Source organism: Diadema antillarum, unplaced genomic scaffold, assembly GCF_040938485.1.
Source record: "Diadema antillarum isolate AM-2024a unplaced genomic scaffold, OU_Dant_1.0 seq00000809_RagTag, whole genome shotgun sequence".
In the NCBI taxonomy this organism is placed as follows: domain Eukaryota; kingdom Metazoa; phylum Echinodermata; class Echinoidea; order Diadematoida; family Diadematidae; genus Diadema; species Diadema antillarum.
In genome coordinates this window covers 737158-761759 of record NW_027271689.1, presented here as the reverse complement: position 1 = coordinate 761759, position 24602 = coordinate 737158, and the positions used below count along the sequence as shown (strand labels likewise).

Sequence of the window (24602 nt, the reverse complement as noted above, 5' to 3'; positions counted from 1 at the left end):
AAGCAGAAGCTGAAATCACTGCTTAATCCAGGGATACCAGTGGCAAATTGCTCTTGGGCCGGAAATTTTTTTTTGTGAACGAAATTGATGTGCGCAAAGCGCACATCACGAGCGCGAAGTCCATTCGGCCAGGGTCCAGGGCCCGCTCAAGGGCCCTGGAAGCTCTGGGGTTCTTAGATGCTCTCTGGTGCAATCTGAGCATTTCTTAGGGCTCTTCTTCCCTCAAATCTAATCCAGAGAAATGAATTTGTAGCAAAAATAAAGAAGTCCTAGTGCCGTAAACTCCGTAGTTTTGCTTCGTTCAGCTGACTCGATCGACTCACCATACTCTCTCAGCGCTGTAGCTATAGCGAGAGCGCAGCATGATCCATGCACCGCACTATATCGCCTAGAAACACCACACTTTGTTCGATCGCGATCGCACGTGCTGGTATAACGCTTTCCAGACAATAATGTGGTCGTATTCTAGAAAAAAAAGGGAATTTGTAGCAAAAATAAAGAAGTCCTAGTGCCGTAAAATCCGTAGTTTTGCTTCGTTCAGCTGACTCAATCGACTCACCACACCGTCTCAGCGCTGTAGCTATAGCGAGAGCACAGTATGATTCATGCACCGCGACCGCACATAGTACATCGCATAGAAACACCACACACTGTTCGATCGCTATCATCGCACGTGTTACATGTCCCAGCTAGCAGCAGCAACATCGCGCTAGTTTTGCATGACAGTTGTTTTGTGATATTCTCATGCCCAAGTATATGCGAAACATACTACGGAAATCGTGAAAGTGAATGTCCCGTAAGTTTAGATGATATTTTTTCGTTTTTCTTTCTTTCTTTCTTTCTTTCTTTCTCGTGTTTTCCGGCTTTCCCACACAGACGGAAATAATATCACGAAGCCGGAAATTGGACACCAAAATATGAAAAAGCCAGAATTCTGGCTATTGCCGGAAAACTGACATCCCTGTTAATCATGCATTTCATTATAATTTTTCCTCATGAAAATCTACTGCAGCACAGAAAGATTCATGCACTTAAAAAAAAAAGGACTCATTAACATGCACATAAGGAAATCTGGGAAGAAAATAAGATACTGTAAAAAATGGTCAAAAATAAAAGTAGCAGCCTGGAGTAAGTATTTATAATTTTTCTCTGTTTTTCAACTTACTTGCTGGTCCTGAAGAAGATGGCGCAGCCATCGACGTACTTCCTATCTTCCTCGGACATGGTCTTCGCCCTCGACTTGGGGCTGAACACACTGTCATAGCCTTGCTGCTTGAGGGTTGGACTGAAGAAGCTATAATACTGCTCTGTTTCGACTTCCTATTGGTCATAAGGAGAGAATTGGTTGAAGAGCGTGAGAAGTTCTGTCTATCCTCGACACTTCTAATTCCAAGTGCATAATATGTAGATGGTGTGGGCAGTGTATTTACTGATTATTCTAAATTACAAAACACAAAATGACCTTGAAGCGCAATCCACAATGATACACATACACTGCCTAAGACTTTGCTTCCTTCCATGTTAACTCTGTACTCCATTCTGTGATGCCATCATGTGGAAGGAAATAATGCCCCTGCTGTAAAACATTTAGTGCACTATTGCACTGTATGTTTATATTTGCATACAATCATGTTGGCATGCTTTGAAAACATATACAAAAGTGTACACACATTCACATACACATACTATAAAATTACAAACCAGAGTACACACATATACTGCCACATACGTACGCAATCAATAACCTCTTATATATTCATATTCACATGAATTATGGCTGATTGCAAGAACAATACTGACTACTTTATCATGATTATCTGTCCTCAGCACAGTCATCAGTAACCTTCACTTCTCAACAAACGCCGACGCCCATAGGTTACCTACAATCAACATTCAGTCTGAAATAAGTAGCAGCCATACAGATTCTCGCGTGGGTGTAGCTGAAAGAATCATGTTCAATGACAATGGAATAAACGACTACCGTTGTAAGAGGTAGTGAATGTAACAAAGAACTTCTCCTCCTCCTCGTCTTTCTCCTCCCACCCCACTTTCATTATTTTCACCTAACAATATTTTTCATATCGTTCATTCAGTCCTTCACAAAACAACTCACTTCCATGTCAGCACAAATCAATGACACCCACAGTTTGACCTATCGGCTCACAGAAAACAACACACAAAGGATATGTGTACTGCATTGATATCATGTCTACAAGTAATACATTTTCAAACTGTGACAAATAAAAAGTGAAAGGATCATACTCCCACCTTCTAAACAAGTCAAAACTTTGTAAAAACATCAGTGCAGTTCAATGCATTATAAATTGGAATGTAAGAGGATTTCAAAAGGAGCGGTAAAGAAGGTATGCTGTTCAGATGAAGCTTTACTTTGTAATACCATGGATTGCATAATAAATGTACACAATCAGTCGCTAGCAGTCGAGTCCGTACATTGACCGTATGCTACGTCCAAACAAATGAAATGATCTAATGTGCCTGTGCTCAACATGCGGAGTCACATTTCTCTGTTACCTCATGCACTTCAAGTAATGCGAATTTACTGTGAAGCAGGCATGGGTACAGCACATTTATGCAGTATCCATTTAATTTTCCCCTTTTTACCATGACTAAATATTCTTACTTCACAATAGAAATGCATTTCTAGAGCTTACAGTTGATATTTCTTTTGCCAACACGTAGCATTTACTAAAATAACGTACAAAACTATAGTAGTATCGAGAGGGATATAAGTAGTTCTCTGTGTTATTCATGTATTATCTAATAGAGCTCGCACTGTGCACCGACAAAGCATTGTCGGCTCACTGTTCAGAAAGTAAATGGCGCTGCCACCAGTCGAGTTTTTATTGTTACGTGTGAGTGAAAGAATCTTTTCTTCAAGACACAAAACTTTTTAACCACTTTAATCTAATAGATGAGTTGAATTAACCACAAAGTTCAATCATTGACATAATGCCCTTCGCATGTCAAGCTGGTTATCAGCACTATGATTAAAGAAAATCCACATTTGGCAAACTCAAAGCTCTAACGTTGAAAGGAAGCAGCAGCATGGGAAAAGGCCAACCATCTAGACGTTTTTTGACAACAACAGCAAATCACCACGCTTACCAAACATCACACTGTGACATCCTTGATAATGATACATCTAGATACATGTATTCAGGACATGGAACACCAGACTTTTCTGACAACCTACCCATGCAATGGCATTGATCCTCATAAGCTAACTTGGCTCTCTCAGCTCTCTACACATCCATGCCTGTTACAATAGTGTGAGTCCATTAAAATTACAGCACCTACCATCCATTACTGACTGCCCTGTGCAACCTCAACATCACATCAATACGCACACAAAAGACATGACTTTATGAAAAGAACCCTAGGACTGGTCTTTGACTATCACGGCTGCCGTCAATTGCAACATCCATCAATTTCCAAGTCTCTTTGAAGGGACTTCCATCCATCTCTACTGAACAGTATAGACAGGTGGGGAAATACGATAAGGATTTTATAAGCAGATCAGGCTTCCATTGGAAAGTTTACTGTCAGACACAGATTGGTGCAATTGTCTGATAGCAGCATGCTCAATTTCCTGCCGTGTCCTCATTACTAATTACTCCATTCTTGGTAAGTAGGGCCTCCTAGAGGCTAACTTGGGCTAGGAGGTGTAAGGAAAGAGTCTGCACCCACCTGGAGGCAGATGATGTCTGAGCTGCCTGAGAGAATCTCGTCCATGATTCCCTTCCGTCGGTACTCCCACTCAAGAGCCCACGTTGGGCAGTAGGCGTAGATCTGCTTGGTGGCATACTTGTCACACAGCACATTGTAGCTCATCACGGAGAAGATGGCTGCACGTAAATTAAGAAAGAGAAAAGGAGTACAAAATTAAATTCATGAGAAACTATCTACATGCTTCACATAATACTTTGGACAATGTGAAGTACTGTATACGCCATAAATTTAGCAAGTCTAAAGTTTTGCGAATCAGACTTCCCAATGATTTCACAAGTGGTTAAATTTGTGATCGTGGAGTACAGTACTGTACAGAGAAATGTATATGTGCATGTCACACTCATTTCGGGATCAGAGTCAATATTTTTGTGTCTTTCAATTCACGAATAGCACCTCACTATCGAAATTCGAGAAAATACAAATCTCGCGAAAGTTTGGCATAAACAGTAGTCCATGAAATTTTGATTTTGTTTCACATAATGCACTGCACGTCTGCCATACAATGTACTTTGGGCAATGTGAAGCAATCTATTAAACTCTTGTTCTGATTCAATGAAATTAGTACAACGTCATCAACCAATAGAGGCAATTGACAGTAATATATAACAAAAACAATCTCATATGAGCTCACTGTGTTAAGATATTAATTTCTTCAGGGTAACATGCAATGAAACTTGTGCATTGCAATTCAAAATATCAAAACAAAAGATCAAAAACACAATCACACATCCAGGTAAGAATTCACATCATTTGGTGTTGTGATCATGCTGATAAAATATCATTAATCTGAGGAATTAATTACTCTGCTTTGCTAACTCAATTAAGAAGTAACACTGAAAGCCACTGCTTGCATGTACTGTACACATTATACACTCCACACCTATAACTGTACATACATTATACAATTTGACAACTCTGCAGAGTATCAAGATACACTACATTGTAAACCATCACTTATGATCAACTAAAAATATCTGATTAATATAACCAGAAAAGCACTCAGAGAGTACAGACCTCCACCAAGCAGCTCATTTCCACCTCTATACAAATATGCTGAAAAATGCCCTACTTCCCAATGATAAAGAAGCCTTTCTAGTGTTTCAGAGTCGAGTCTACATACCTCAGCTTTCTGCTGCAGCACCTAGAGCGCGCGCTCAGTGCACGTAAGTAAACCTCACATACGCGCAGCTTGAACTCCCTCGTAAATTGCCCTAATTGCCAATGATAAAGAATCCTTCAAAAATATCGAATTAAAAATCCTGGAACTAGACAGTGGTCTGGATCACTAATAAGATTTTGATCATCTAATCCTCGTGTCATTATCAACTGTTCCTGTAAGTTTTATCCAAATACTGTGACAATTTTTGGAATTATTTTGCAAACAGACAGACAAACAGACAGACCTACAAAGCAACAACGGCAAAATGGCAGATGTACAGTATAATCTACAATTGTGCAGTTTACAAGGTCAAAGGATCAAACTAGCAAACAAAAATACTCTATTTACATGTACAGTTTGTACATGTGCACTACAGCTGTTGTGAATACCAGATTAAGTCCCTGCAAAAAGCAGATTTTTTTTTGAAGAAACCTGATGAATTTGTAAATAATGGCTGACCAGAAACACATTTTTAAGCATAAATTATTGAGAATTTGTAACATTTGCTATCAAAGAAGATATATGCTCATGAGAATCTGCACGTGTACACATTTTACTGTTCAATACAATTTACATCTCCTGAACATATTGTAGGTATGTCAACTGCCATGTAATGTCTTCTTTTCCACTTATAAGACAAGACATACTGGTACAATGCACCATACTCATTCGACACAAGATAAAATCGTACAAACATGGCATTGTCCACACTCTGAGTGGTGTACATTATAAAGGTCTGTCAACTGAAGAGGGAGAGGACACTATGATGAGATGGTTGTTTTGATAATAACCAGCCACAGAAAACCAGACAGAGATATGTACAGTGATAGAGAGATGAACCAGAGATAGAGAGATACATTATGGCTTCCTTTTTCTCATAACATTAATGCACTCACTTCATATGCAAAAAGTATAATACATTTTAAAGATACTGTAGGTCTTTTCTGCATCTAAGAGGCAGCTGCGTAGCTGGTTTTAAAATCCTCATAAGCAACTATATGTGCATCTATTTAGAGCATTACTGTCAATTCCTGTAAATTTGTATTAATACCCAATAACAAACTTGGACATATACAATTACTAACAAGCATATGAAAGAGGCATCTTTGCTCTCTTCTATTTCCTATATTTACACTGTATTTGGGTATAACTTTCTTCTTTTATATCAATGGCAGGATATCCTCGACAGAAGCACTTATATGGGAAATTGTATGTATGAATAGCAGAACTGGAGCACCTACAAAGCACAGTCCATTTCATTCATTTCAGAGCAGTATGCACCATAAAATTGCATTCAAAATAAAAATCTCCACATCCATCTCCTTGAAGATCAATTCAAAGATTCTCTCATTTCAGTCAGCCAAGAAAATCGTTTGACTTCATATATAGATCTGTTTGCTGTGGTGGACTAGAACAGCCAATAGTATGCCCATGCTGTGTTGTAAAATGAACTTGTCTAGCTACCTGCAATTTTAGCCACTCATTCGACCATCAACAACTACAAGAGAGCAAAGCTGCTACACAAAACCACTTCATCACACATTTCCAGATAATCGAGACTGCTAAGACTGTACAAGTGGATATTTTCTCGCAAGTAATTTTTCACGCTAGGCCGGGTAAGATGAATTTCGCATGTTTTCAATTCTGCGGAATCAGGGCAGTTACTACTGGAACATATGGCATGCAAAAATATTTGCGTGAGCACTTTAATTTTTTGTGCTAACTTCTAGTTGCGTGAAATGCACGAAAATTTCCACACTCTGAAAATGTCCACTTTTACAGTATTGCTATAAAACAGAGAATAGATATTAATACTTTCAACTATGAATGCAATCTGACATTGGAGTGAATTGCTGCAAAAATGCTATGAAATTCCCTATGCCAAATCAAAGTAAATCAAATTCCAGGCATTGTCATTTTCAGGGCAAAGCAAGCAATGTTCAACACACACACACACACACACACACACAACAAAATACACATATTCTCTTTCATTCATCACACATAATAAGAGTCCAACTACAGATAATTTTCCACGTATCATTCACTTGAGTTTTGATGACTTGCTGTTTGAGTTACCGTATCCTGAACCACTCTTATGACAGTACAATGTAACAATGATAGTGAAACCGCTTGTCACTACACAGAAACTTATCCTGAAGATATACTTCATGAGCTGTTGAACCGAAAAAACATATTACTTGTTATCACAAATCATTTTCCTTGAGAGAAAATACTTCCTATTAGGGTTGTTGGATTCTGAAGCAATATTATGGCACATAACAGTGCCAGGAAAACCTCTTGTTGCTGTACAAAAATTCCAATAAAGTCATATTTCACGTGATGTTGACCCAACAAACGTTTCCTGTTATGACAGCAATGGCAGAGAAATGTACTCTTTAAGCACTGTCCACTCAAACATACAGCACTATGCTACAGGACCCTAATATAAGGCTTACCTGCTGCCTTATCTCTGCTTGGATGAGATATGTGAATCCATGGTCTTGCTGGAGGCATAATGGCTGGCGCTGCAATTCAATCACAGAAGCCAGAATTATGTGAAACATCTAATAACAAAAATTCAATAATCTATAAAGTACAAAGCACATTATGACACAGACTAATATCTGATCAGAAATTTCAAATACAGTTAAGTATACAGTGTACATGTATTTTCCTGCAATCTTGTTATTTTTTCCCCATGCAATAGAGGTACGCACGTACACTTATACAATTCAGTGATATAAATTGATTGGAAAATGACAGAAACATTGTATATTTCATCCGTTCCAAGCACTGTGGGATTCAGGTTTGAATTGCATGTCAATTTAAACCTATATTATATTAAATATTTCCTTTTACTCTGAATATTTCAGAAGTCGCTCAACCCTGAAATATTGAAACATATGTGCTTTTATATGTTTGCAAACATCACAATTTTGATATAGTATTTGATAGCCTTATAATTGAAAATAGGATGAAAGAAAGAGCTGCTTACGATGAATGTGGTCCAACATGTAGGAGAGAAGCTTCTGAATTCCCTTCGGCTCATTGTACAGCCCGAGGATCTCTGACGCAAGCGGGTTCCCATTGAGCCCCAACACCTGGAGGTTGAAGAGCCGACCCAACTCAAAGGGCAACAGCCGAAGCTGGTTGTTATTCAGAAACAATTCCCTGCAGACGATAGAAGAAGCAGCGATGAAGAAAAGGAAAGAGAAAGAGAAAGACAGAGTGAGAGAAAAAGGAAACATTTTCAAATAAGTACCCACCTATGCTGAACAGTACATAAAATGCTCTTTACAAGAGCAGACATAGGACATTGTCAACTCATTGAAAAAAGAGTGGAGAATAAAAATGAATGACATCTCTCATGTGTGCACATGATCAAATGTAGAAAATCATACAGAGCTGGCTACATGAGCTTTCTATACTGATGGACATGTATTATGCATTATACAATTGTATGTGACCAGAACAAGATTTAGCCACTGTTTGTAATATAGTCAATCAGTGGCACCTGGATATGTACTGTAAAAGGAGGAATGTCCGTGTGCATTTCAATTTCGCAAATTTCGCGAGAGCCAAGATTCGCAAAATTAAAATGCACATGACAGTTCTTGTCTACACTGCACACATGGAATGTTAGAGGCAACTCACGAAAATTTCATGCCGCGAAAAAGGGCGTCAGCTCCAATTCGCGAAAATTTCATGCCGCAAAAATATTGTGTTTGACAGTAGTTACGTGTACATGTATGTTAATGCTCCACGTGATCTGTACATTGGCAATTAAGCACCACTTCATACAGGAAGGCTTGCATTTCAACAGCACAAGTACAATTATACAGTTGTATGAACAACTCATTGTTACTACTTACATGTACCTACAGGTACATGTCTTTAATATCTGGTACATATTTACCTACACATACATTGCATACTTATGATAAGTTGTACATTTGGAAAAAGACTGGCAAATCTGTTATCCATACATGTACATTGTACAGTGTACGTGCATTTTCAGAAAATTATCAGAATGAAAGAAATTCACAATCTCGTCTTTATAAGTTCTAAGTAAATCAAACATCTACATGTAATCTTCCTACACATATTTGAATTTTTTAGTCTCACATTTATTGCTTAATGGCATCATTAAAAGTACAAGAACACTATTAAAACATGAGAATGCATGAGAACAATGTTACATGTGTACATCAATAGATATGACTTACAAGTACAAAGAAAGAAAATGAGTAAGTGCATCATTTTTTTCTTTTTTGCATCATTTTGCTTTTTTGAATAATTTTTAGAATCATGACTTTTAATTCAGCAGACTAATCATCAACTGTCACTTTTGTTCTTATTTGCTTTAAGTTTTCCAAGACATCACCATCAATGAGCAAATGTCTTGAAGGTATCAGCATTTATTTACAGCTCATTGCAAATGGATCTCACAAAGAGACAATTGGTGTTTAAAGCTGAAAATATTCTCTCAATAGTTTTAATATCACAATGTGCCAATCCTATTCTGGAATTTCCAAACTATGTTGTACAAATAACATCAAATCATCCACAGACAGCTGCATGACGCCTTGAAAATATGAAGAAAGCACTCGAAAAGTCAAGATTGATTTTCGGTTCTACATGCTATATTGACAGTTATGACTGTAATATAAGATAAAGGGGAAAAAAAAACATATTTAAAACGATGGTACCGCCCTCCAAACTCAGCTGACATTCAGAGGAAATTAAGAGAACTTGCATTTATGGGAAAACAGATGTAGTTCCATGACTTGTTCAATAGGAAGCCTGAGTCAGCCATAAGTGAACAATTATTCATCCAAGCCCACACCTCCTACATTCCTGATGTTTGGCAATGTAAAGTCTTGAAAAGGCCTACAGTACGAAATACATTCAGAAGAACTGACTGCAGACTCGTCCAAACCCTCCCCACCCCATCCACTACGAAAAGGGAGAGGTTCTATTGCTCAAAACACTCTAAATCTGGAACCACGACATCATTATTTTTCCATTTGGTTTTATTTTCTTGATCCTTTACTGAAATAAAAATAAGTGCAATATTCATAAAGACATGCCTTCTGTGAAAGAAATCCCACAGAGTCTCAGGGTGGTCCACAACTTGAAATTTTAGCATGTTGCAAGCTCACAATCTGAGAATATTGCAGAAAATTGAATATGCGCGGAGCGCACACGATGAGTACATAGTACGCAATATTTTGCTGCTTATCTCTCTTTGTGCTGCTTACATTCAATGTTCTCTCATGTTTTATATATCTAAAGTACCTAGTAGTTTGATGTTTCTTATGTTATGCACATGTTTTGCACATTTTTGAATACTTTTACTTTGAGCTTGTTGCAAATTCTTGAGGATGTTGCATAGCATGTTGCTGGCTTTTTAGGATGTTGCACAAGAATTTTAGCATGTTGCAGCGACATGCTGAAACCCCTCGTGGACCACCCTGGAGTCTACTGTATCAGTACTATACTGCTACTGATTAAACATCATTCCTGACACTCTGACTAAAGGTTACTCTTTATTACATTGAAAACTGTAAATAGACAAAGTTCCACCCTAAACCTTTGTAGACCAGTTACATACTCTGATATTTGTTTTTTCAACAATGAAGTGCACACATTAAATACTGACTTTAATAAGATTTCTAGTGAGTGGGAACTATCAAATGTGAATCTGTCTGTACAACTACAATGTTGTACATGTGCCTTCCACAGTGTTGTAATAGCCATTGTACAATGTAAACTGGTAGACTTAAAATTGTAAACATGGCTAAATGCTTATTTTTCAAATGAAGCATTATCCAGGTAACAATGGAGGGACCAAATCTTGTCAAATCAAAATGAAATATGCCCCACAATGCAATTAAAACTTCAAAAACTAGAGGCATGGAAAATGACAACAAAATTGAAACAGAGGTCAAAATAAAATGGTGAGTGCAGAAGCAAACAATATAGATCATAGTTATAAAATAGATAGTTCTTGATATCAAAAGAAAAAAAAATGATACCTACAGTAATTGCTGCAAAGATACACACACCACTTTACTTAAAGCATAAGTTGGGCACTATAAGCTTGCAGTCAGTTAGTAGTCATACAAAAGAATTTACTCGCGATAAAGAATAACGAGGTGTACAAATTATGACACAGAATGCAAACAAGATGTCTGACTATGACACTTATTTTTGTACCACTGAAGACAGGGGAAAAAAACACATGTTGACTACAGGGAACCCCCATATTGCATCAAAGGCCACCTGCATGCAGGGAGCAAAGTTCATTTTTTCAACATTGTTGAATCTGTGCATAATGGCATAAACACAATGACTTCCACTCCAGTAGGTGCAAACAAAGGTAATTCTTGCTTCCTTGCCAAGCCTTGCTTTCACATTTCATCTCACATTTTGTATGTGTGTACATGTATGTCTTCAAGTTCCCACCCCACAGATAAACAATTCTCACGACATAATGTGGAGCTCTATAAGACATACATCCATTACCAATATCTTGTCCAAAGGAATATAATGTTGTGGAGACAGCGGTATGATATTATGATTTGTGCAACCACACAAATATAAAAATCCATCAAGACAAAATAACCAATGGGAAAAGAATGAGCAAAAAATAACTGGGGTAACTGATGATAATGAAATTCAACATACAACTTGCAATGTACGCATTGTTATTTACCATTTTTTATCCATATGTAACACTAACAACATAACACTATACTGAGAATAATTAAAAAACATGAACATCATGTACATCTGTACGAAGGACATGCATCCATGATTCATACTGACACAGTGTGTCAGTGTCCATCAAGTCTTCCCTGACATTAGCACTGAGCTTGCTGGTTGAGACTGTGCCAAGCATTCAACATAAAGACCTTTGAAATACAATTCTACAACAGTTCTTGATGTACAATGTAATGGGAGCATAATGACGAGTCCTGAAATTACAGCCTACAGTGCACAGATCAAGCAGTTTAACTCAATGAAATAGTGTCTTTAACACATGTTCGAACCTATGCCACAAAATGTACTACTGTACAAGCTGAAATTTTCGCGGTGGTTCTATTTCGCGAATTTCATGAATTGCCTTTGAACCGCGAAAATAACAACACGCTAAAATAACAATGCGCGAATACGTGTAGCTATTAAAAGTGCAGTTTGATCATCGCAACCGCGAAATTAACAACACGCGAAAATGTCCTCCAAGCAGCAATTCGTGAAAATTTCAGCTCGTACAGTATTTGTTTTTATCTTTTCATATCACTCAATGCAATATGAATACAATGTTTCATGCAGGTAATGTATACAACTGTATATGCACCCATGTACATGAACATGCAAAAGAATACAGCCGCATCCTGAAATTTGATCTGATTACAAACCCCCAGGGTATGTAAACAGTGATGTTGGCCAGCTGCCAAAGGCAATACCAGCATATTCACACTTTCACAAATTTGCCCCACGAGAGTAGCACAAAGGAGGGTAAAGACACACTTTGAAATATGATATATTCACAGCATGAAATTTTCTTGAATTGGAGCCGATGGCCTTTTTTGCAGCATGAAATGTTCAATACTTGCCACTGGCATTCAATGCATAAAGTGTAGACAAGAACTTTAGCAAACTTTTTAATTCCACAAATTTTGTCTCTCGCAAAATTTGCAAAAAATGCATGTGAACATTCCTCGCTTTACAGCACACACAGCTGTAATACCTGCTGTGCAAGCTAAGAACCTCTCACCCACACATCATCAAAAATGAATTCAAGGTTCTTGCTTTGTTATTGTTTTTTACTGTATTGCAACATTATGCAATATTAATCTTCTCTAGATTTCTCCTTACATGCCCCATCAGGGCCAGCAGACTAATTTCTATTGTAACAATCAGATCAGACAGTATGATGTAAAATAGGGAAATCAGGCCTACTGCAGATGATGACTTGTGAAATGCAGTTCACAAGCAGCCTGAGGTAATAAGCCTTTTTCAAGAGTTTTATGTAGGTAAGGCACAAAAGATGGGGAGGGAGAGAGAATGTGAGCGAGGTTGATATAATCTAAATCAACAAGGGAAAAAAAGTGTAGAAGACTTCTTAATACATATATGCATGACAACAACTGTACACTGTATACATACTGTCTAAATATCACATAAGAACTGGACTGAACTGAAAGAATGGGGGAGGACATTTACCAAAGAACAGTCTTGTTCATAGTATCATAATCTATCAAAATTACATAATACAATTATATTTATTGTTGAATAATGCCTCCGGCGCCACTTTGTGGTGGAGGCATTTCAAGAGTGACACCCAGAGAAAATACAGTAGTATGATCAACGCAGTAAACCATGAATTGTTTCGCATATCTTTAATTTCTTGAATGCAATACAAAAGTACATTTGTAGGATGGGTGAAGTTCTCTGAGAGGGTGATATGAGAATCACAGTATCAAGAATATGAGGAAAATAGATAAATGCTAAGTGCCCTGTCATTTGGTGTGTTTTGTTATGATCTGAAGTGCACTGAAAGTCAAGTGGAATTCCAAACAAGTGAAACTTTCATCCTCACAGTACAGGTAAATATTTCCAAATCATAAGTCTGAAAACTTTCGACTATATGTAGTCTATGAATTCTACCACGACAGAGACTGTAAACACCAAGTAAAAAGGGCTATTACTAGTACAATTGTAAATACCCTACACAGAGAAAGAGAATATTTATTCACTGGATGAATATCATATGAGTTTTTTTTTTTTTCCTGAGTGTCCAGTTAACTTAAAAAATGCATCTATTTGTTTGTTTATATACATTGTATGTGTTTCACATGTATATTCTAATTCTGTTGAAGACTGAACGGGTCATGTTAACATTGAGATTATGCCTGTTTGATTGTTTACATGTGTTTACATGTATTTGTTTACATTTGATTGACGCCTGAAAGGGTCTTATTAACTTTAAAATTCCACCTGTTTGTGTACTTGTGTTTCATTTGTTTGTTACATTTTGTTGAGGCCTGAAAGGGTCCTGTTAACTTCAAAATTCCACCTGTTTGATTGTTTATATGTGTTTACATACATTGTTTACATTTTATTGAAGCCTGGAAGAGTCCTATTAGCTTTGAAATTCCACCTGTTCGTATACATGTGTTTCATTTGTTTGTTTGCATTTTGTTGAAGCCTGAAAGGTCCTGTTAACTTCAAAATTCCACCTGTTTGTGTAAATATGTTTCATGTGTTTACATTTTCTTGAAAACTGCCACGACACAGCACAAAAGGAGCTTTTCCCTGCACATTAATTGGTAGAATTGCCATACCTGAGAGATATCAGGTCCCCTAGCTCCACAGGCAGGCTGCGCAGCTTGTTGTAAGACAGGTCAAGCTTGATGAGGTGGGTCAGCTGGCAGATATCCGCAGGCACTCGGGTCAGCTGATTGTCAGTCATGTATAGCTGAGTGAGGTGGTTCAGTTTCCATAGCTGGGGACTGATATTGCGGATAGTACCTACAGAGACATGATAATGTCAATCATTAATGCTTGTTAATCAGCCCATATTTCTCCTTGTATAGTTATGTAACTAGCAAAGCGCTTTGAAGTATAAAGTCACTCACAATGGTAAGACTTGCAGTATACTCAATAGTTCAAAGCTACAGTACATGTACCTAGTAGATATCAAAACTTAAAGGAAACAAAGATCAAATAAGCTATTGAGAATCAAGCATTCTATCAAAGTCAGTGCACTGACTGCTGACCCCTGGCCTTAGCTAAAGCCATTCCCTACGCTACTTGTATAAATCAATGATCATTTTCCTGTACATATTTCACTGAAGACTGAAGACTGAACTTTCCCCAAGCTAAAATTCAATACAAGTGTATCTAATGTTTACAGTATATGGAATTTACTTTGATTACAGCCCCTGCAAATGCATTCAATTAATGATGGAAAAAAAAATTAATCCACCCATTCATTTCTTAAGCTATTAAAATTTGATATTCACATAACAGCTGATCTCTTCTACATCCAAATTTTACAAAAATCATTTTATGTTGTGGGGTTACCATTTGTTGTTGTTGTTGTTCAAAGTTTACACTGAAAGGCAACTGGGCAAGAATTTTACACAAATATCAGTACTTTCTGTACAAGTCTACAAGCCAAACTGTGGCACTTGGTTGCCAAAACAAGTGTATACACTTGTATGTAGGTAATTTTAGTGTGTCTTGCCAATGAACTGCACTGAACCTGTTCATCCCTGTGCAATAAATGATTACCATCAAATGAGTCTACAAATATCTTATGTATAGACAGTTAATTACATCCAAATTCACATGACCTGTTAGAAGTCTTGAGCTTTGATACAGACTTGTGACTGTCAACCCTACAACATACAGTAACCACAACACAAGGTGTCATTTGACACGATCACATCTACAGACTGTAGCATACAATGTACATTGTATAATGTACAGTATCAATGCTATCACATCTGTTGCCATTGCCAGGCATCAAAGTACATGTAGCAGGATTTTACAAACATGCATGCAAAGATATTTTGACAGAAAACTTACACCATACTGTACGCCACTACACATTGGTAGGAGAGAAAAGCATACCAAGTTAGATATGTAGTACTTAGTATACAGTTGCACACATTGTAGGTCATTGGTGGAGTTACTGTAGCCGGAAACAAGGCAAAGCCAAGCATTATTTAGCACTATGTCTTTGGTCTTGGTCTATTGTTAGGCAATCATATCATCACAACCATATCCAGCAAACTCACAGCATGTCAATGTTCACATATCATTATCTTCTTCTTCTTCTTCTTTTTAGCATTATTAGCATTTCAGCAACATATTCAACAATCAGAACAAGAATTAGTCACTTTATTGGAATGGCACAATCCATCTCAACATCACACCATCCAGGAACACACTTGTCTTGTTATTTCTCGATACCACACCTGCTTAGTGAATCATTGATCTGTAAGTCAAGAGCTTTTGAACCATCATGACAAAATTCTAAACCAAGAAGAAGCTCATGCTTATTTACATGTACAATTGTACTTCCCCACAATTGGGAATGTCCTCAAAGGCATAGATATACAGTGTAGGTGCACACATAACAAGCATGAAAACATGCACTTCAAAAGAGCTCTTCTTTGGGAGTACATTGTACATCTGCCTGAAAACCTACAAGTAAGTGATGTACATACATTGTAGGGCAACAACAACATGACTGCCCCCCCCCCCCCCACACACACACACACTTCATTAGAATGCCTGTCATCTCTGTGTGCAATCCTCTTTTTCATGACAATGGTACAGTCCCCAATTTCATGCTGAGCAAGTTCATTCATCACATTTCTTTGACCTTGATTGAGGGGAGGAAATATCTCCCACTTACTTCCATTTTTCTCATGAAATTATATTCCCACCAGTCTTAAGCTTGCAAAAGACATTTTAGCCAAATACCTTTGTCCTTACCCTTGAACATTTTTTCTATGCCATTTAATATACAATGTGGTCAAAACCTTCGTTCCTACCATGTATATTACCTCAAATACATTTTGATCTTAAGCTGAAACCTTGTGACATTTAACAGTACAAAAATTAGATTTTAAAAATACATGAGACTTTAAATTATTATCTCCCTGGGCCAAGCATCAACAAAATCACCCTAAAGGTTGTTAAAACTAAAATGTGTCACGTTCACATGCCCGACTCAGTCAGTGACGTGCCAACTTCGCATATTCTGCTCAAACGCACAAACCCGCCCAAAACTATTGATAAATCGCTAAATGCTGCAGTACAATGAGCGTTTCTTGTGATTCCATTCCTGTTACATGAAGATTGCATTTGTAGGTGTTGATTTACCATGACAGGATGTCCTTACTGGATTTGTGAGTAAATTGCAAATTTCTGTCACTGTTTTGTATGCAAACGTCATCCTTATTAATACAATAATGTAGCTTTGTCATTTGAAAGAAAGGGAACCATAGATTGTAGTTGTACAATTTATATCAAAGCAAAGCTTTATTTTCTCTTAAACTTTGTTCATAACATGTCCTGGGTAACAAAAATCGATAAAATTTACATCTGAAGATTTAAAAAAGCAGACCATTTTCTCAAAGCATGACTACAAATGTACGTTGCTATCACAGAATAATGTGGCACACAGGGCGTTTATACCATAGCACATACAAAAGAGTCAAAATCATTCAAAATGTTGGGGCGGAAAGGCTAATACATTAACATAGGGACAGAAAATATTGCCTCCAGCACCTACACGGGGCAGAGGCAGGATATTAGGTTCTCTGGTCAGTTACATGCTGTATAGCAAAGAGCAAGTGTATATATACATTACATTGTTGTAAATCTCTTCCTCATGTATTGTATGCCTATTCATGTCAAGGCAATACACAATTTGTATAATCTTTCATCTAAAATGGACTGCATACCGGCAAACAGAATCATTACAACCAGCTTAACACCAATGTGAAATCACATGATACATGTACACATGATGTGACGCAAACATGAATCAAATACGATGTACCATTTCAATATACTTGTACCGGTATAACGCCAGATCATAAAACAGAATGATCAGTAACAAATGCAGAATAAAGTGAAGGTAAACGATTACAAAATTTCACAAACAGGTATCGACTACATGTACATGTATTGTTGATAATTTGTCATGGGAAAATATGCTAGAATTCATGCGTTTTGAGAGAATTCTCACCTGTAAGCTCCAAACCCTCCCAGTGTGACTTCTTTCCCCCCATCACCTCCTCCTGTGACATGATCCGGTGGCCCCTCTGTAAACCATTGTGCTGCCCCTTGTGGCTGGATATGCCGTTATGGTGCCCGTGGTTATCATACTTGTCTTTATCATATTTGTCTTTTGGCATCCTGGTGGCTCCTTGTCAGGGCAAAGCAGTGAGACAGGATAGAAAATAAAGAAAAAAAACATTAGCATTACTAAGGATCCAGTACAAGACCAAACAAACGATCAATCTATCACGTGCATTAATTCATTCTGTTTGTCGTTTTTGCATGACACAATCAGAAATCTTTTCCATTAAATACCCAATTTGGCTAGTCTCTAGCAAACACAAAAGCACTATCAAGAGATTATGTGCATGAAGTTGATTCTTTCAGAGAATAACATGATTGACATTTACGGATCTGAATTAATCTTGTACATCCAGTGTACAGCTGTTATAGATGATAAAAAGTATTTCCTGCAAATTATACATGGATTGTCATCTGCTTGTACAGTGTATCTCCTTAAATATGCAAGAATGAAACTACGGGTAAATATACAGTACATATTCTTTGTTGATGTTTTTTTAACAGTTTTACATGGTAAACAAGGTAGTTTCTGTTGCCATCTTCTGAATACACACACAAAAAAAATAGTCTGTTGGCTCATTGGACAACATTAAATGAGATATTTGTTACTGCAAGAATGTTTAACAATGATATATCTTATATACTAATTCTTTATAGGCATAACTTCACAATTAATCACTATGTAAATCAAAACAAGCATGACAAAAATTAAGAAGCGTTAAATGAATTATAGTTTAGTTAACACAGCCTGCACTTTATAAATCCACATGAGTTTATACTCCAGTATCCCTTTCCATGTGTAAATTTATATCTACTTAAAATAGTCACGTCCAGCATGCATACCAAACTTAAGAAAATCAAGTGTGGCTATGAAAGACTTTGGTCTGGACACAACTGTGTACACACATGTGCAATCAGCCTCATGTGCACTTGGTTGCATAACATGTAATGAAGTCCACTACCTGCATAGTTCTTCAGTGCCAGAGTCTGACTCAAGTACTTTTATAGAAGATATTGATGACTAGTACTGAAGGCAGAAGACAGGTTTTTGTCAATCAATCATCAAAAGAGTGATAAACAAAACACTGTCCAACTGCACTGTATGGCGATAATGTAGTTGATATTAAAAAGTGAGTGTGCCCTTTTCTTTTATTTTAACTATGAAAAATGCAAACGCCAACATTTCAAAACTAAAGACATGTGCTTTTATAAAGCAACCAAGTACAATGGACCTCTAAGTACACAATTTCTGAACAATCCCTGTATACTGCCCCAATGTTTCTGTCCACAAAAACAACAAGTGCATCATAGTGCATGTACAAATTTGTACAATGTATGTGGGACTGTCCATTAGTATCATACAATATGTATGTTGGACTGTCAATTTGCAACTTATGTACCAATTCAGGCATCCAAGATACTGAATGAACCCTCAGTTTTGCCTGTTTTAGGTACTGTATTGGAATTCGACAGGCAGCACTTGGGAATCGTAAATCCACAATATTGTAGCTACAATATAGGGGCACAGTCTAACATATGCGCCTCCATCATTTATGAAGGACATTTTCATTGTACACTAATCGCCATGCATCAATTAGTGGATAAAATGCACTGTCATGGGTTTTGAGTGCACATACTATAGACACTATAGAAAAAAAAAAGTATATTTACAATACCCACATGAGCTTATCACATGTGTATGACTGTAACATCTTCCCTGTTTAGTATTCAACATAATGTTGTAAGACTAAAAAGAAAGAAAGCAATGTCTCCATTCTTATGGAAGATGTGTATTTAAAAATTTGTATACCAGTACACTATGTGAAAGCTGCCTCAGACAGTTTGAGAAGTTTAAAAGTTACAGAAGTAAGATCAAAATGTTGTGTACTGAACAATATTTTGCAGGCTTTTGCATCAAGGATGATGGCATAAACTCAGTATTTACAATCAATTTCTTCTGAGTTGGCTTCCCTTTCACCATTCACTGGTCTCTATGACATCACTTACCACCATGTACAGTTGTAAGCAGTTTCACCTAGTTTCCTGAGTACCTGTTTACAGAACTCTTTATTTGCATTCATCTGATGTTTGCACTACTATTTGACAGCAATGCAAGCACATACTGAAAGAATTCATCACATACAGAAAACAAATATGAATGACTGCAGAGAAAGCATGGCCACAAAAAGCAACATCATAGAGATGCTAAGAAATTTCTAGTGAATCTCAGTAATATCAGACTACCATGCTATCTCACGTAACGTGGGTTCCTTAAAGTAGTGAAAAAACTCACAGCAGAAAAACTGATCTTGTCTGAATTTCAACCATGTACAATGTAGGCCTACAGTAGAACTCCCTGCAGGCACATGCAAAGTGTACAACCAGTCAGCCAGGCTACAGTGATATCATAATCACAGCTGCAGCAGTCTGTTGAACCCATTGTGAATGCACGTAAAAACACATGAGTTTGTCAATATTTTGCTGATCCTCCGGGGGTGTGTTTGTGTGTATGTGGTCTCTCATGCATACGTTATGTACAGTGTATGTCAGGTATACATGTGGTGGGTGATGCAAAGTAGGTACTAATTAGCTCCCATGTGGAGATTATGGCCACGTTTATAAGATTTTGCGTGCCGAAAATCACAATTTTGAAACATTGATATGGAACACTGATTTGAAAGACGGTTTTGTCAGAACAAATTTATAAGATTTTTTCCCCGATCATGTTGGGGCTCTCTCGGACTGTGCCACTGCACAGCTCATTCTGTTCAGTTTGTTCCTCAGCAAACGGTCAAACAGGGCGCCTGCTTTTCGATCACGACTTCGAACTGGGCTAAGCTACACGTACATGTACAATTGTAGCTGAGCTATTGCAATTGCACTGTAGGTCTTACTGTGATCTAGCTGAGCTGAAGACTTTATAGCCTGTTCATGTGTCGTCATCGGGCCCCAACATGGTGAGAATTCACGATATGTGTATTTTCATGATGTCCATTCAGCGATTAATGATGCTGGTCATGATGATGGACGACTCATACCCATTCCAGCATACACGAGGATGACCGGACAAGTCGTCTTCCTCCCTGCTGCTCATGGCCAAGTTTTCACTGCCGTGCATTGCACTGCGTATGATATTGATATCGCATTGTGGCGCGCCGTTTTTGGCCGACCCGGAAGCACATTCTGCGCAAGGCAATTATGACGTCATTTAAACAGTGTTTGAGATCGCTGCTGCATTTTAAAGTCTTAAGATTTTCAAAACACTGTTTAAATTTATGAAATTGATTTACACACACAAAAAAAAAAAAATGTACCAGCTCTCAAGTGAGGTGATCCCATGTGTTGACAAATGAAATTATCTTGGTTTCATGATTGTACTTATTTTCCCTGGAATCAACATTGTCAGACCATCAGACATAAAGACATCAGTACTCATGGCTTCCTTCACTCTACTGCACAGTGCTCAGAAGTCAAAGCCAGGGCCTGTACTGCCATACATTGTAGTCCACTCCAAGCTAGAGTGTGCCTCCACAGTATGCAATCCTCACAACACAACAGAAGTCAGAGAGGTAGGAAAGGTACGAAAAGCAGCAGCTCACCTTGAGTTTGGTGACTATAGGAACACAACACCTGTCTCTTGTCTTGTTTCATCAACTGGACAGAACAGCATCAACACTCGACATCTGCTTGCCAAAAACTGGAACTCCCTACCACCCGACATCCAGAGCATAGTTAACAACAACAATTTTAAACAGCAAGCTACTTTATTTTTCTGTAACCAAGACTCAAGTTACAAGGACAGAGCAATATTGTGCACTCTCTCTTCCTCCTTGTTTGGTTCCAGATGGAATGTTGAGGAGTATTAGAAGAAGCTTTAAGAAGAAGGTGCATCCCTTCCCCAAAATCCATTACCAGACAGCTTTCATTTTTTCACCGATCACCTCTCCAGCAACATACAATTTGAACCACAGTAGATGTCCAGGATCATAATTTGAAATACACTTTCTCTGTGTAGCAACAGTACATGTACATATTACACACAAATTCTCATTCTTTCCAAGAACAGTGAGAATTTGGAACCACATCCCCAAAATGCTGTAAATGGTACAAAAATTAAATCCTTCCAGGAAGTTGATTTCATCAAGCATAACATATTGATGACGAGAAGGTCACACTCAAACCAGGAACAGGAATGCTATGTCAGACTGAATCTGGCATTCCAAAGACAAGTTTGGGCAAAACTGGCCCCAAACTGCAACCATCCCTCAGCAACATTCTTCGGGAAATGAGCCCGAAGTTTGTTTGTTTTTTTAACTGCCATAGGTCAATATTGGTGATGGGCAAAGACTGCATCATTCCAGCTATTCAGTATCCATGACAACATTCAGTTCTTGATTTATACCCCCTTTCATGCCTAGCAAATTTTATGAAACAATGCCACTGACTGCCAGATACATTCTTCCTCAGTGCAAATATGGAGAGTCACCTTTCCCATGTGCAGTTCATATCTTCTCCCTCTTTATCATGTCAGTAGAAAAGTGGTGTATGCGTTTTTGACAATCCCAAGCAAAGTACATTGTAGTAATGTACAAGATAGGAAACCCATGCTGTGAGAGGAAAAGCCATTTCAAATCAAATAGGATGTTATAAATCTACCGATAGATAGAATCTAGTCCAGAGAGGTAAAACTGATATGATGCATGCAATACGTTCGTCCGTGGTATTGTAACCTGTTCATACCTCCTGCATGATCAACCCCATCTTATTTATCTTTTCTGTTCTGTGCTTTGGTTTACTCCTTTGGTTCTCATCTGTTTTCTTTGGCTCGACTCCTAACCACATGTACATGATGGTTACTGTAAAACATGATATTTTCGCGAATTGGAGCCAACAGCCTTTTTCGGGGTATGAAATTTTCTAACATTCAACGCATATCTAGTGTAAACAGGAACTTTCACATGCATTTTAATTACGCAAAACTTTGGCTTGCGCGAAATTAAAGCGCATGTGAACATTCCTCGTTTTACATTACAAGTGTATCATTGAAATTTCTGCAAATCAACCACAATTCTCCAGGACTGGAGGAGAAGTCAACAAAAAAAGATGGGGTTCAACATTAGCCTCGATAACAAATCACTCCTCAGTGCTCTTGTTGGCCCTTTTATTTAACATGCATGACGTTCATTATCATATCGACAAACAATTTGCCCGTGCTTAAACAACTATTACAAAACAGGCTGTCTGTATTCATATCATGTCGTTTGTGATTTTCATCCAGAGCTGTCTCATCTCAGTGTCTGAATGAAATTTAAATTCAACGTTATTACTAGATAAAAAACCCGCACCAAAATCCAAGGACATAAAACTCAGTTCGGCCTCCCGAACCAAAATTCAACTGCACGTAATTCGCAGAAGCCAGTCCTTAACGTAAATTATCGTGATATATTATATTTCATAAGGGTCTCTGTAAAGCATGTGTTGTTCTGTTACATGTGATGTGCTTCTAGAACTCTACAGGCAGTAGATTTACAGCAGCAGACTCGAGTAATCAGTGTGGTACAGCTCCACAGAACAGAACCTGCGCCTGCACACTACATACAGTTTGTACAACGCGATCGCGATCGGGCATTGCATTGGCATTGCATTGGCTTGCCATTGAGGAATTTGTTTTGCAATACGCTAACACACGTAGGCATGTCAAACAAAGGGTTCTGAACGAAAAGCGTTCATCAAAACCGTCTGAATTCTAATTTCAGTTTCCACGAAAAACAAGACGTATCATCACAATCGACGAAAACGAAATTAGGACGAATTGTCATCTTACCTTCATTGAGTCGGCTTTCACCAATTAAAGAGGAGAAAACGGTTAATAATGCATTTATGTCTTGTGTTTTCGTTCCGCGATCCTACAAAATGGCAGGCAAATTACAGATAATTACGCACGTAAATCTGCATTACGCATGCACTGTACCTATATATTTTGCGTGTGTTGAAGCGCGCGCGCGTTAAAGTTAGTCTCAGACAACTTTGACTCGTCCATATTAAAACAGGTGTAAAATTAAAATTGCATGTACATGCGTATATTATTATAATTATTTTTGTCGACATTTTCCTGCACTCTATCGGTCGAATATACAAGTGTATAAACTTCTTAAAGTTATAGTTTATATTGAGTAGATATTTTATTTTGTTAAAATTGATACTATTCAAGTATCATGCAAATATGACCCCTTGAAGAAATGGATTACTCTTGAATAAACACTGGCATCACTTTGTGCGTACGGTAAGTTTTTCAACACTACAGAGGTTACTTCACATCATACATGGACGCGGGTGTTATTTTCATTTCTACTAAAGTATATTACATACAAGTATTTCGTTAGTGTTCTCTTTGTCTGAAAATTGTTGCTTAAAGGCTTTATTTACCATTTACAGATGAAACGAAACCTCATCTTTAGTACTTCAATATAATTCTAAAATGTGAGTCAGGGATAGAAACAACCAATGCAAAAACGTTAATGTAAACGTGTACATGTTAAACATGTAAATGTGTTTCTGGAACAATTAAACAATCTACATGTATGGTTTATGGAGAAAAATAGAGATATCTCCTTGTATTATAGGCTTTTATATGGTAGGATGTTTTGTGATACAATTGACCTACGTATCTGCATCAAATGTGACAGTACCTTCAAGCAACATTTCCTTCACCACATGGTGACAGATTTTGATACCAGTGATGCAATAGTTACTAGTATACGAGTCAGTGAGACTTCTCGCAGTAATTGATTTCACTATT

General features: G+C 37.6%; 1 protein-coding gene across 1 annotated transcript in view; it reads right to left on the bottom strand.

Moving 5' to 3' along the window:
- The window catches only part of LOC139739625 (CCR4-NOT transcription complex subunit 6-like), a 29038-nt gene extending 5299 nt beyond the window's left edge, over positions 1–23739 (bottom strand). Inside the window, exons 1-7 of the mRNA XM_071650236.1 lie at positions 23628–23739; positions 17691–17870; positions 14266–14452; positions 7908–8083; positions 7369–7437; positions 3709–3866; positions 1166–1320 (exon numbers count right to left, since the gene is read on the bottom strand). Of these exons, the coding sequence (XP_071506337.1) occupies positions 1166–1320; positions 3709–3866; positions 7369–7437; positions 7908–8083; positions 14266–14452; positions 17691–17859 (914 nt within the window). The 5' untranslated portion in view covers positions 17860–17870; positions 23628–23739. The remainder of the gene's footprint in view (positions 1–1165; positions 1321–3708; positions 3867–7368; positions 7438–7907; positions 8084–14265; positions 14453–17690; positions 17871–23627) is intronic.
- Positions 23740–24602: the final 863 nt, after the last annotated feature.